Raw genomic sequence first — 13,361 nt, forward strand, 5'->3', positions numbered from 1 at the left:
CCTGGGTGGCTCAGTCGCTTAAGCCTCCAACTTTGGCTCAGGTCATGATCTCATGTTTGTGGGTTTGAGCCCCATGTCAAGCTGTGTGCTGACAGCTCAGAGCCTGGAGGCTGCTTCAGATTCTGTGTTTCCCTCTCTTTCTGCCCCTCCCCCACTCATGCACGGTCTCTCTTTGTCTCAGAAATAAATATTAAACATTAAAAACAAAATTTAAAAAAAGTTTTTAAGGGGGACCCGGATGGCTCACTTAGTTACTCATGCTACTATGGCTCAGGCCATGATCTCACAGTCTATAAGTTCAAGCCCTGTGTTGGGGCTTTATTCTGACACCTGAGCCTGGAGCCAGCTTTGGATTCTGTGTGTCCTCCCCTCCACCCCACCCCCCCCCCCCGTTCGTGCTCTGTCTCTCAAAAATAAACGTTAAATTTTTCATTAAAATTTAATTTTTAATTTTTATTTATTTTTGAGAAAGAGCATGAGAGGCAGGAGAGGCGGGGGGGGGGGCGGGGGGGGGAAGCACAGAACCTAACATAGGCTCTGGGCTCTGAGCAGTCAGCATGGAGCCAAATGAGGAGCTCGACTCAACAAGCCTTGAGATCATGACCGGAGCTGAAGTTGTACGCCTAACCGACTGAGCCACCAAGGTGCCCCTGTAGTCTAGGAAACTCTTTTGACACTCTTTTTCCTTCTGTTCTCTGAAAATGTTATACTGTTGCTTTCTGGCTTCCATAGTATCTGGTGGGTCACCAGCTGTTAATTGTTTTTGAAGCTCCCTTGTATGTGCTCATTTGCTCTCCTTGCTGTTAAGTCATGATCTCAGGGTTTGTGAGGATGAGCCCTGCGGTGGGCTCGCGCTGATGGCATGTGTGTATGCTTTCTCTCGGGGGGAAGACTTAATCTCCCCCCCCCCCCCAACCGTTTGAGTCTCTTGTTTCCAGGTTTGGATTTTTTATGCCTGTATTACTTGGAATTCGTTGAGCTTCTTGTATGTGTAGATTAATAGTTTTCATCAAATTCAGGATGTTTTTTTTTTTTAAATAGTCTTTCTGCCCCCCTTTCCATCTCATCTCTCCTCTAGTACTCCCATTTATTTATGTTGGCATGTTTGGTAGTGTTCCACCTGCACCTCAGTTTATTTTTCTCCCTTTTTTGTTTCATTTTTTTCAGCCTAGATAATCTTAACTACCTTCAAATTCATATTCTTTTGTCTGCTTGGATCTTGTGATGTTTTGGGGAAACTATAGTGAAGCTTTTAGTTATATATTTTTTAACTTTAAAAGATAGTTATTTTTTTAAAGTTTTTTTAAAACCAGTCTCTGTACACAGTGTGTGGGGCTCCAACTCCTGACCCCAAGGTCAGGACCACCAGCCATCCCACTAAATATTATGTGTTACACATACCTCAAGAGGAAGAGGCTATTTGTAGTTGGCCAGCTCTATTTTTAGGGACTTTTTAAAGATTTTATTCTTAAGCAGTATATATACCCAATTTTTGGGGGGCCGTGTCTTGTAATTTATGGCCAAAAACTGGTAAGTTTAAATAATTGGGCATTTTTTGAAGTTAGGCTCTGAAGCAGGCTCCAGGCTCTGAGATGTCAGCACAGAATCCTATACAGGGCTTGAACTCACTGACTGTGAGGTCATGACCTGAGCCGAAGTTGGACACTTACCAAGTGAGCCACCCAGGCACCCCTTACATTTTATTTTTAAGTAATCTGTCTACCCATTGTGGGGCTTGAACTCACAACCCTGAGATCAGGAAGCTCATGCTCTACCAAGTGATTAGTGAGGTGCCCTTGTAGTAGTCTTTATTTGGGTCATGTTTGGCCGCTGAAGTCTCTGGGTAGCCTTATGGTCAGCTAAGCCATTCACTTGACTTTCTCCTTAGAGCCTAAAGGTCAACTTGAGGTGAGAGCATGGTCCTTTTCAGGTCCTTCATGGGAATATTACAGATTTAGGTTTTGGCAGCACTCTACACCTGTCTGAGGACTTCTTTATTACCTGGGAAAATGAGTTTCTCAGCATTCTGTCCATAGGAATCTTATTCCCAAAATTTTCTTTTAAGCTTTTTGTTTATCCTAATTTACATGTGGGGGCACCTGGTGGCTCAGTAGGTTAAGTATCTGGCTTTGGCTCAGGTCATGATCTCATGGTTCGTGGGTTTGAGCCCTGGATCGGGCTTTGTGCTGACAGCTAGCTCAGAGCTTGGAGGCTGCTATGAATTCTGTATCTCCCTCTCTCTCTGGCCCTTGCCTGCTCGCACTGTCTCTCTCTGTCTCTCAAAAATAAATAAAAACATTAAAACATTAAAAAAAATTTTACATGTGTATGTATACCCCTAACCCAGTGTTCTCAGTCAAGGAATATTTTGCTCCCTTAAAGTCCTAAGACAACATTATTGATTGTTTTAACCAGAAAGAAGTGTGCTGTTGGCATCTGATGGGTAAAGGCCAGGGATGCTGTTAAACATTTTACAGGGAACAATAGAAGCAACACAACAAAGTCCAAAGTGCTAATAGTATACCATTTGAGAAACCCTGCTAAATTCTTAAATCTAAAATTTAAAGTTTTGACTCTCATCTTTATACATTTTAATCCACCTGTAATTAAATTATCTGGAATTCAATACTGGAAATTTAAGGGCATGTTGAAATTGAATAAAATGTTTTGTATTTATGTGTAAGGAGGTAGTTTACCTGACTTAGATTTGTTTCTTTTGGTGATGTATTGGAAGAACCTGTTTTCTTGAAGAATTTAATGAAATAATTCATGTAAACATTTTGAATCAGTACTGATACAAGTAAATGAGAAGGGGTGCCTGGGTGGCTCAGCTGGTTAAGTTTCCGACTTCAGCTCAGGTCATGTTCTCAGGGTTTGTGAGCTCAAGCCACACGGCCAGCTCTGTGCTGACAGCTTAGAGCCTGGGGCCTGCTTTGGATTCTGTGTCTTCCTCCCTCTCTGCCCCTCCCCTACTCCTGCTCTGTCTCTCCCTGTCTCTCAAAAAAAAAAAAAAAAGCCATAGAAGAAAAGTTCTTTCAATTCATAAATATAGAAGTAATTATGATGGAGTCACAGTGTTTAAAGGATGCTGAAAGTAGTGAGTGAATGTTTCAGGAGCAGAACAGTCACCTAATTTCAGAGTGACTCCCCACAAATTAACAAAGGGAAAAAGTAGTAACATTTCATTGAGAAAACTGGCATATGCTATGTTAGTTCTTTGGTCAAAGTGATCACCAGCTCTCTATCATATGCCTCATAATAAAATGTGCTGACGGGCATCTGGCTGGTTCATTCACTAGAGCATGCAACTGCTGATCTCAATGTTTGTGAGTTTGAACCCCACATTGGGCATAGAGATTACCTAAAAGATAATAAGAAATCAAATGCACTGAGAAGAATATGATGTAACTAACCTGGTAATCCTGCCATAAATGTATCTAAAATCTAAAATACCAGAGAAAGTCAAATTAAGGTACATTGTATAAAATACACACTTAAAAATCAATTTCAAGAGAGACAAGTAACAGCTGATGAATTTTTCCAGTTTAAAGAAACTAGGAGCACCTGAGTCACTTGGTCAGTTAAGTGTCCAGCAGTGGCTCAGGTAATAATCTTACAGTTTGTGAGTTTGAGCCCCCATTGGAGTTGCTGGTGCCAGCTCAGAGCCTGGTTCAGATTCTGTGTCTCACTCTCCCCCTCTCTGCCCCTCCCTTGTTTGCCCATGTGCATGTGCGCACTCACGCTTGCTCACGGTCTCGCTTGTGCGCGCGCGCGCGCTCTCTCTCTCTCTCTCACGCGCGCGCACTCTCTCTCTTAAATAAATAAAATTAAAAAAATAAAATAGAAAAAGAAAGTAACTAAAGAGGTGAACAACTCAATTCTTTGGATTGGATCATGATCCAAGGGTAAAATAGCAGTAAAGTATGTAAATTGGAACAATTGATATAACTGAACGTGCCCTGTTTTATCTGTGTTAAACTTTCTTAGTTTTATTATTTTACATGGTTGTATCCATCCTTAATGTCCATCACCTGATGAGTGGATCAAGAAGATGTGGTAAATATACACAATGGAGTACTACATGGCAATGAGAAAGAATGAAATCTGGCCATTTGTAGGAAAGCGGATGGACCTCGAGGGTGTCATGCTAAGCGAAATAAGTCAGGCAGAGGACAGATACCATATGTTTGCTCTCATAGGTCTAACAGGAGAACAGGAGAGACCTACTGGAGGACCAGGGGGAGGGGAAGAGGGAATGAGAGTTGGGGAGAGAGAGGGATGCAAAACTTGAGAGACTATTGAATACTGAAAATGAACTGAGGGTTGAAGGGGAAGGGGGCGGGGGGGGGGGGAAGAGGTGGTGTTGATGGAGGAGGGCACTTGCGGGGAAGAGCACTGGGTGTTATATGGAAACCAATTTGACAATAAACTATTTTAAGAAAAGATTCAGGGAAGGATATACTATGGAAGAGGGCGTGTGGGGTGGGGGACTTGGGGGGCTTTCATATTCTGTTTCATAATCATGGGGCTGGTTACCTGAGTATATTCAGTTCATGAAAATTCACTGAGTTGGACATTTATGTTATGTGTACTTGTCTTTATTTACATTTACTTCAACAAAAAGTCTTTTAAAGTAACACATCTGTAACAGCACTTAATGGAAGATAATATCTTTTGCAGTCTATTTCCTGAAATAAGGCATACCTTACATCCAATAGTAAGAATTAATAACTATATTTGGCTAAAGCTCTGTCATAAAAAGGTTATATTTTTTCATTAGCAGTAGTGGTTTTTTTTAATTGCATTAAACATAATATACTATTCCATGAGTATCAGTGTGTGTTATGAATTATCTCCCTGAAGTGGTAGATAAAGTCTTTAATTATTGCATTCTTGTATTTTGTGACTAGTCATTTGGAAATAATTGCATTTTTCTACAGATTTTTAAAGTGTTAAAAATACTTTTTCCCCTCACTATGGAGGTATCTTGGCATAATGTCTCACATAAGATAGGCATTCACCTCAAGTTTGGTGAATTAAATGATTGTAAAATCCACTTGATTTAGTCAAAGATATTGTAAATGAGCTACACCTGGGTGTCTCAGTTGGTTGAGCCTCTGACTTCGGCTTATGATCTCATAGTTAGTGGGTTCAAGCCCTGCATCAGGCTCTGTGCTGACAGCTAGGTGACAACTATTTAAAAAATAAATAAATAAAATTCAAAAAGTGAAGAAAAAAATAATTACTGTAACATAAAAAAAAAAGGAAAAAGAAAATGTCCTGTTCTTAAGAAATACATAGTGAAGTATTTAGGAATAAAAGATATTTGATGTGTCTAACCATAGAAACTTTGTGGAGGAGAGAGCAAAATGTAACTAACTCGTGGGTGAAACATTAATTGGAGTTTCTTGTAATAGTCTAGCCTTTTTTCTAAGTTTGAAAGTGTGTGAAATATAAGAAAGTTTTTCCAGAATAATAAGGAATTTTTAAATCAAATTTTATCAATCTCATATACCCAGCTTTTAATGTTTTAACCTATGAAGTGATTTGTATTGTTAGTGACCTGAATTAGAAGTCATACTATTGGCATCAAGAAGTAAAAGTAGTTACATTTGGAATAAGAAAACATAAAACTGTACATTAAATGGGGTGCCTGGATGACTCAGTCTATTAAGTGTCCAACTCTTGGTTTTGGCTCAGGTTATGATCTCATGGTTTCTGAGTTGGATCCCCATTGTAGGTCCCCGTCCCAGCAGCGAGGGGCTTGATTGGGATCCTCTCTTTCTCTTTCTGCCCTTCCCATGTGCACTTGTGCTTGTGTTTGCCCTCTCCCTCAAGTAAATTAATAAAATAAACTTAAAAGAACATTTAAAACATAGTGCACTGTACACAAGGTTTTGTTTCAGAGGCATATATTAGCTAGCTCCAGGATACCTGGGTGGTTCAGTTGGTTAAGCGTCCATATCTTGATTTTAGCTCAGGTCATGATCCAGAGTTTGCCAGATCAAGCCCCATGCTTGGAATATTCTCTCTCTCCCCCCCCCCCCCCCCCCCCCCCCCCCCCCCCCCCCCCCCCCCCCCCCCCCCCCCCCCCCCCCCCCCCCCCCCCCCCCCCCCCCCCGTCTTTTCTCCCCTCCCCTCCCCCCTCTCCCTCCCTGCCCCCATCCCTCTTCCTACTTGTGCGAGTACGAAAAAGTTAACCCCAATAGAGAGCCAGTGCTTAGAAAATCCTGGTGATTATTGATGTGTGCAAAGGCATATGGGCTAAGGTGGCAATTTTGCCATGTGTTGTAGCAGGTTTTCTTTATTACAAATCAGGTTTGTTTATTTAGGTGTTCTAAGGAGTAGCAAGTGGTATTTTTCACTCTTCTGTCTTTAGGAGTGTTTCTCAGGAGTTATCAGAAACCATCCTCACCATGGTAGCCAATTGCAGTAATGTTATGAACAAAGCCAGACAGCCACCACCTGGAGTTATGCCAAAAGGACGCCCTCCTAGTGCTAGCAGCTTAGATGCCATTTCTCCTGTTCAGGTAAGTGAATGCTAGAAATGGTATGTCTGCATTTGTTCATAGACTTGGAATAGAATAAACTTCTACATCATTAGTAATCTACTCAAAGAAAAATTTGTCTGAGTTTATTACCTTTGAGATACCTGCATGTCTAGCATCCACCACTACATTTTAAAGGAGGTCTATAAATAGGCAACATAGTTGAGGATAGACTTTAATCATTAAATAAAACATGTCTCTGAGAAGAAGGAGACAAAACAACTTCTTTAGGTAAACAGTAAGGGCTTCTTTTAAAAATAAGAATAACTTAGACTTGAGAAATAAGCACTGCCTTTGAACCTGATGTGTCTTGTTTGTAGCGTCACGGGCCAAGCAACAGTGCTAGAGCATAAGGACTTGTTATAACTGGGGCTCTTCAGCTCTCAACTGAACTGCTCTTTTAAAAACAAGGTACATTTAAGTTACTCCCTGACACCAACCACCCCCTTCTCTCTGGGAGCAACATATTCCACTTCTGTTTTCATCTGCATTGATTGGCAGGCAGATTGGGGTTTAAGGAAAAAAGAATGTTTAGTTTAGATCCTTCAGTGGCTGTTTTATAAAAGGCATTTTGTGTACCATTTGGGTAGTCATAAAGGTCTGAAATAATGCCACGAACGAAGAAGCTTGGAAGTGCAGTTATTAGTTATTTTAAAAGATCTTTTGGTGAATAGCATACCTTGTTTTTTGTTTGTTTTAAATTAGAGCTGATCTCCTCCAACTCTTAAGATCCTCAAGTTTTGAGTAGGTTTGTTTTGATTGGAAGATTTATTTCTAATTGCTAAGCTTTTAGTGTATTAGAAGTTAAATAATGCATTTTCAGAGACATTTTCTTTCTCTTGTAAAGGGGCTTTTTGGAAATTTTAAAGACCTAATGTAATAGTTGTACTGTGTCACTAAGTGCTTAGTGCTATCGCTGTAGGGTAATTCATGTTAAACATTAACTCTTGAAGTTCCATGTCCCTCATATGGTAGCTCTGATATTTTGGCAGAGGCTAACCATTTAAACCTACTCTATGATATAGTCAGAAAAATGTCTAGTACACTGACTTGATTTTGGGATTTAGGTATCATCATGATTGCTTGGGTTTGGCAGTTACCTGTTAAGCATACGAAGAGCTAAAGATTTCTTTACCTGTTTCATAAACCTTCATGTGCTTGAAGTATGTTTAATACATTCTTACAATGTTTTTCTTTAGATTGACCCTCTTGCTGGAATGGCATCTCTTAGTATAGGTGGTTCAGCTGCCCCTCACACCCAGAGTATGCAGGGTTTTCCTCCAAATTTGGGTTCTGCATTCAGTACCCCTCAGTCACCAGCAAAAGCATTTCCACCCCTTTCAACCCCAAACCAGACAACTGCATTCAGTGGTATTGGAGGACTTTCATCTCAGCTTCCAGGTAAGGGGGATGGTGGATGGAATTGCAGATCATTTTTAAGTTTCATTGTACATTAGTGTGTTTGGAGTCACTGTGAAAGCTGCTCCAATTGGTGAAGGTTACTTCAACCTTCAAAGCTGCAAAGAGAAAATTATACTGTTATAATATTAATTTAGTTGCATTGTAAAGATCCTGTGTTACCAAATGATGGTACAAATAGTAACAAGTGTGTTAATCACATATTCTGCAAGATTTAGGTTTAGATAAAGAATTCACAGCTTTATGAATTACAGTTGGTATAATAAACACTGAAAATCTTTTACATATGAGATTCAGGTATATGTTCTGCTTCATTCCACCTCATATATCTTGACAATGATGGTAAATCCCTAAAACCTTTTCAGGTTTTTCAGGTATTTTAGCTTTGAACTTGTCTATTGAAGTTAAGGTTATATCCCACACCCACCTCTGTACCCATTTGTTTGTCCTCAGGTATCTGCATTTTGACTCTGTAACCTAATTAATACTGTTGTTATGTGGTTCTAGCCCTGATTGTTTTAAGACAGAGTTACTTCTTTGGTGAAAGCTTTTTAGCAGAGTCCTCACTTAAGTTCTGTTTGCTAGGAATAGGGAAGGCCTCCTGCCTCATGTTAACTGGAATAGTAGCAAGAAATTGTTTCATTGTCAATGATGAGAAAAGGAAGCCAGTGCCCCCTTATTTTGACTACTTCATATATCATATCACATAAGAGAATATACAGTTAAAGATTTGTGAATTAATATTTTATTAAGAATATAAATACACAAATAATTCTAAGTGCTGACGAAATTCTGGCATTTACATTTTCATCCCCTTTTATTAGCTTAGGTTCTCTATAAAATTAAATAGACATTGTGAAGGAATTAAGAAAGACCTTGACTTTTTAAATAACCTGTATATCTGACATAAATAAAGCCAAGAATATGATCAATGATAAGACTTCTGGCTGCCTTCCTTCTTTCTAGTAGGTGGTCTTGGCACAGGCAGCCTGACTGGTATAGGAACTGGGGCTCTTGGACTCCCTGCAGTGAATAACGATCCTTTTGTACAGAGGAAACTGGGCACCTCTGGACTGAACCAGCCTACATTCCAGCAGAGTAAGATGAAACCTTGTAAGTGGTAGTGTTGTCTGTGATTGTGATGTATGACTGATACACATAAAATGTTTTTATGTGGACAAACACATCGACTTTTCTTAATCTATTGTTAGCAAGGCCATATGTTCATGTGACTTTTAGATGAGTGGGAATTAAGTCATGAACTTGAGTTATTAAAATAAAAAACTGAGGTATCATTCCACCTTTGATCTGGATTGTTAGAACAGTATGATGGTTGATAAGAGGTAGCATCCTTTAGGATCATTATTAGTCTACAGGTAAGAAATACAGTAAAAAGATGACTTTCAGCAGTTTAAATATATGTATACAGGTGTTGTAAAAATGTGTTGGTGGTGGTTTATGTGTTTTTTTTTTTTTTTAAACAAATCGAGAGCAGCCATGAGAATTTCAGATTATTATTTCAGCTTGGCAGTTTATAAAAGCAGTTTATTTTAAGGTTAAAGCTTTATGATCTATATAGCACCATATATAATAAATATCACCATATGTTATATATGATGTAATTTAGAAAACCGCTGTTAAAGTTTTACCTCCTTAGTAAGGTGATTCTTAAAGTCAGAAATCCTTTTTGTAAATACACAGGTATCATTTACTTATAAATGCCATTCTTATTAGAACTAAATAATCATTGTACGAGATTTGAAAATTATACCAGCTGACTTGAAAATGTTAGTGTGAAAGGCTTGTCTGAATGTTAATGTTTTGTAGCATGCTTTATGTTTATATCATTGTGTCATGCACATGTATTGATAAATCTTAGATGTAATTTTTTAAACAAACGTTTAAAAACTTTATTTATTTATTTATTTTTTTTGTTGAGAGAGAGTTAGGAGAGATCAATTGCAAATGGGGGAGGGACAGAAAGAGAGAGAGGGAGAGAAAGAATCCCAAGCAGGCTCTGTGTGGTCAGCGCAGAGCCCAACCCAGGTTCCATACCATGAACCTGTGAGATCATGTCCTAGGCTAAAACCAAGAGTCAGATGCTTAACCGACTGAGCCACCCAGGTGCCCCAGATGTCACTTTTATTAAAAAGTGTAAAAGACTCTTTAATGTCAAGGGAGGTGGTATTGAGGGCACGCACATTGTGAATTTGAATGTAGTGGACTTTCATGGGTGGATAAAACCTGATGAAGAAATTACTAATGTAAAACTATAGTTATAAGGCAGTTTTGTTAAAATCTTTTTTATGTACTTAAAATACTTGAACACTGAACCATGACCACTTAATAATTTCTTCAATTTCTCCCTTAAAATTAAAAGCAAACTGTAGTGCTCTCTTTAGCTTTCTGTGTGTTTCGTGGGGGAGACGGGAAAGATCTTAAATGCCCACTGGGTTGCCTTTCTGTTTCTTACAGCGGACTTGTCTCAGGTGTGGCCGGAGGCAAATCAGCACTTTAGTAAAGAGATAGATGATGAAGCAAACAGCTATTTTCAGAGAATATATAATCACCCCCCACATCCAACTATGTCTGTTGATGAGGTAAGGGTCTAGGATGTCCCAATACTTTATGGTTTTTGTAGATCTTAAGTAAATTCAGCAGGGAGTATTCTGATATGTCTGTACCTTTTCAGATCTTAACATTCATATAATGCTCAATTATATTGTTAAATATTTTCCCTAACAGTTCTTTTTAAGGCTATTTTTAAATATGTTTATTTTTCTAAACTTGACGTGGGGCTCTAACTTACGACCTCAAAATCAAGAGTTGCATGCTCTTCCAAGTGAGCCAGACATGTGCCCTCCTCTCCACTTTAAAAAAGGAAAAAAAAAGATTTATTTTAATGATATATTTATTCTTTTTAATAATTCTTTGGGGACTCTTTGAGGAATGCTTTTCATAATAGTGCTTTATGAATGTTTCGTCTTGGTTTTTTTCTAGGTATTAGAAATGTTACAGAGGTTTAAAGACTCTACTATAAAGAGGGAACGAGAAGTATTTAACTGTATGCTGAGGAACTTGTTTGAAGAATATCGGTTTTTTCCCCAGTACCCCGATAAAGAGTTACATATAACAGCCTGCCTGTTTGGTGGGATAATTGAAAAAGGACTGGTCACTTACATGGCACTAGGTCTGGCCCTGCGATATGTTCTTGAAGCCTTACGCAAGCCTTTTGGATCCAAAATGTATTATTTTGGGATTGCTGCACTAGATAGATTTAAAAATAGGTGAGTGACTAGCTTTCTGATGAAGCATTTCTTTTTTAGTATAGGAAGAAATAATAACTAACTTGTTCTAGCCATGCCCCATCATTTTATATATATATATATCTTAACGTATGAAGTTGAAGAAATGAAAACTGTTGCTTACAATTATCAAATAAGTGGTAGGAAAAGTAAAAACTGAAATAGATTTTTTTTGTTGTTGAAGGGTAAGTCATTGTTTTAGATTACAGTTCTTTGAATTTTGTCAACATTTATAGAGTTATTTTACCACTATCACAACCAAGATACTGAATATTTCTATCATTCCCAAGCAGTTCTCTTGTTTCTATTTTGTACAAGTTCATCTTCTCCCACCTTTGACCCCTGGCAGTCACTAGTATGACTTCTTTCTAGTTTTCCAGTGTATTTAAATGGAACCATACATAGTGTGTGTAACTTGTTGTATCCGGCACCCATCTTTTGAAATTAATCTGTATTACTATGTGTTTCAGTAGTTTTTTCTTTTCATAGCTGAGTGCAATATTCCATTGTATGGATTAAGTCTGAATTGTTTTTCCATTTAACCTTTTTGATGAACATTTGGAGTTGTTCTAGAGATAGCAATTTATTGGCTTATTGTAATTTAACTGAAATAGGACATTTACTTATTTATTTTTATGTTTTTTTATTTTTGAGAGATAGACAGCCTGAGCAGAGGATGGTCAGAGAGAGAGGGAGACACAGAATCTGAAGACAGGCTCCAGGCTCTGAGCTAGCTGTCAGCACAGAGCCTGACGCGGGGCCTGAACCCACGAACTGCGAAATCATGATCTAAGCTGAAGTTGGCCACTTAACCGAGTGAGCCACCCACGTGCCCCATGAAATAGGACGGGATGTGAAGTGGCCTCTGCACTGACAACAGTGAGCCCAATGCAGAGCTTGAACTCATGAACTGTGAGATCATGACCTGAACCAAAGTCAGATACTTAACTAACTGAGCCACCCAGGTGCCCCAAAGATATACAGTTTTCAGATGTAAAAGGAGTGAAGTTCATAAATATTTCTCTCTACTTCTGTGTTCATATCTTTGGCATGCTCTTCAAATAAGGTGTTTCCAAGGTAGAATGAGGCGAGTAGCTTAGAGTCACATTTGGAAAAACATTTGATAATTGTGCTTCTTCTGTTCTTACTTGAAAAGATGAGTGAATGAATGAATGAATGTTTTATTGGCAGATTGAAGGACTATCCCCAGTATTGTCAGCACTTGGCTTCTATCAGTCACTTTATGCAATTTCCACACCATTTACAGGAGGTACGTGTGTTTAATACCTAAACTCTGTCTAGTAGTTGGAGAGTTTATCTATTTTAATTTGACTTTGGATTTACTAGGACTGGCATTAAGATTTCTTAATGATTGGCAGGTTATAAGCATACATTTTTTTTGTTGCTCATTTTGCAGCTTAATAATAGGTCATGAAAAAATGTCATTCTTGAATTATCTTCTCTAAGCAGTGGTTTTTGCTACATTTAATGGAGAGCCTTTATCAAGTTCTTTAGCCTGATAATGCTGTTGAAGTATAGACATCTTTTACTATTACTAAGAATTCCTGCCTGATTCTATAAAGGATTTGGAGTAGGAATCTTGGATAAACATAAGTAAAGATGTTCCTTTGATTTAAATGTTAATATGAGCTAGAGCTATTTCATATAAGACTAAGACAAGTGTTTCTTGAAACTACAGCCTGCTTGGGGGCATCTGGCTACCTCAGTTAGTACAGCACGTAACTCTTGATCTCCAGATTGTGAATTCAAGCTCCATGTTTGGCATAGAGATTACTTAGGGGAAGAAAAAAAATACAGCCATGTTACTACCTGCTTAGATTCCTTTCATATAGTTCTTTAAAAGAAAGTAGGTCTTGAGGAAATTGATTATAGTTTTAAGTCATTTTATATGATTATTCTTTAAATTTTTCACCTATTGTTTTAGTAAGTGATTTTAGGTTGACTGGTTAATATTATTCATACCTTTGTCTTGCTTTTGTCAAAGTCTGCTTACAGAGAACAAGAAAGTTGATATTTTTCTTGTTATTTTACACGGAGCTGAAAAATGTCTTTATAACATCATATTTTA

General features: G+C 38.3%; 1 protein-coding gene and 1 non-coding gene across 10 annotated transcripts in view; both read left to right on the forward strand.

The window, feature by feature from the left end:
* Positions 1–13,361, forward strand: part of CNOT1 (CCR4-NOT transcription complex subunit 1) — a 74,645-nt gene that overhangs the window by 33,156 nt on the left and 28,128 nt on the right. For 5 of the 9 annotated variants that reach the window (XM_029925114.1, XM_029925120.1, XM_029925117.1 and 2 more), the window contains exons 16-21: positions 6,380–6,530; positions 7,748–7,949; positions 8,934–9,080; positions 10,443–10,567; positions 10,968–11,254; positions 12,464–12,542. In XM_029925114.1, the coding sequence (XP_029780974.1) occupies positions 6,380–6,530; positions 7,748–7,949; positions 8,934–9,080; positions 10,443–10,567; positions 10,968–11,254; positions 12,464–12,542 (991 nt within the window). The remainder of the gene's footprint in view (positions 1–6,379; positions 6,531–7,747; positions 7,950–8,933; positions 9,081–10,442; positions 10,568–10,967; positions 11,255–12,463; positions 12,543–13,361) is intronic. The other 4 variants (XM_029925116.1, XM_029925119.1, XM_029925115.1 and 1 more) reach the window with 2 other exon arrangements.
* On the forward strand, positions 6,832–6,967 carry LOC115281323. Its single transcript, XR_003904236.1, has one exon. It is a non-coding gene; the product is annotated as a small nucleolar RNA SNORA50 (small nucleolar RNA).

Source organism: Suricata suricatta, chromosome 16 (assembly GCF_006229205.1).
Source record: "Suricata suricatta isolate VVHF042 chromosome 16, meerkat_22Aug2017_6uvM2_HiC, whole genome shotgun sequence".
Classification (NCBI taxonomy): domain Eukaryota; kingdom Metazoa; phylum Chordata; class Mammalia; order Carnivora; family Herpestidae; genus Suricata; species Suricata suricatta.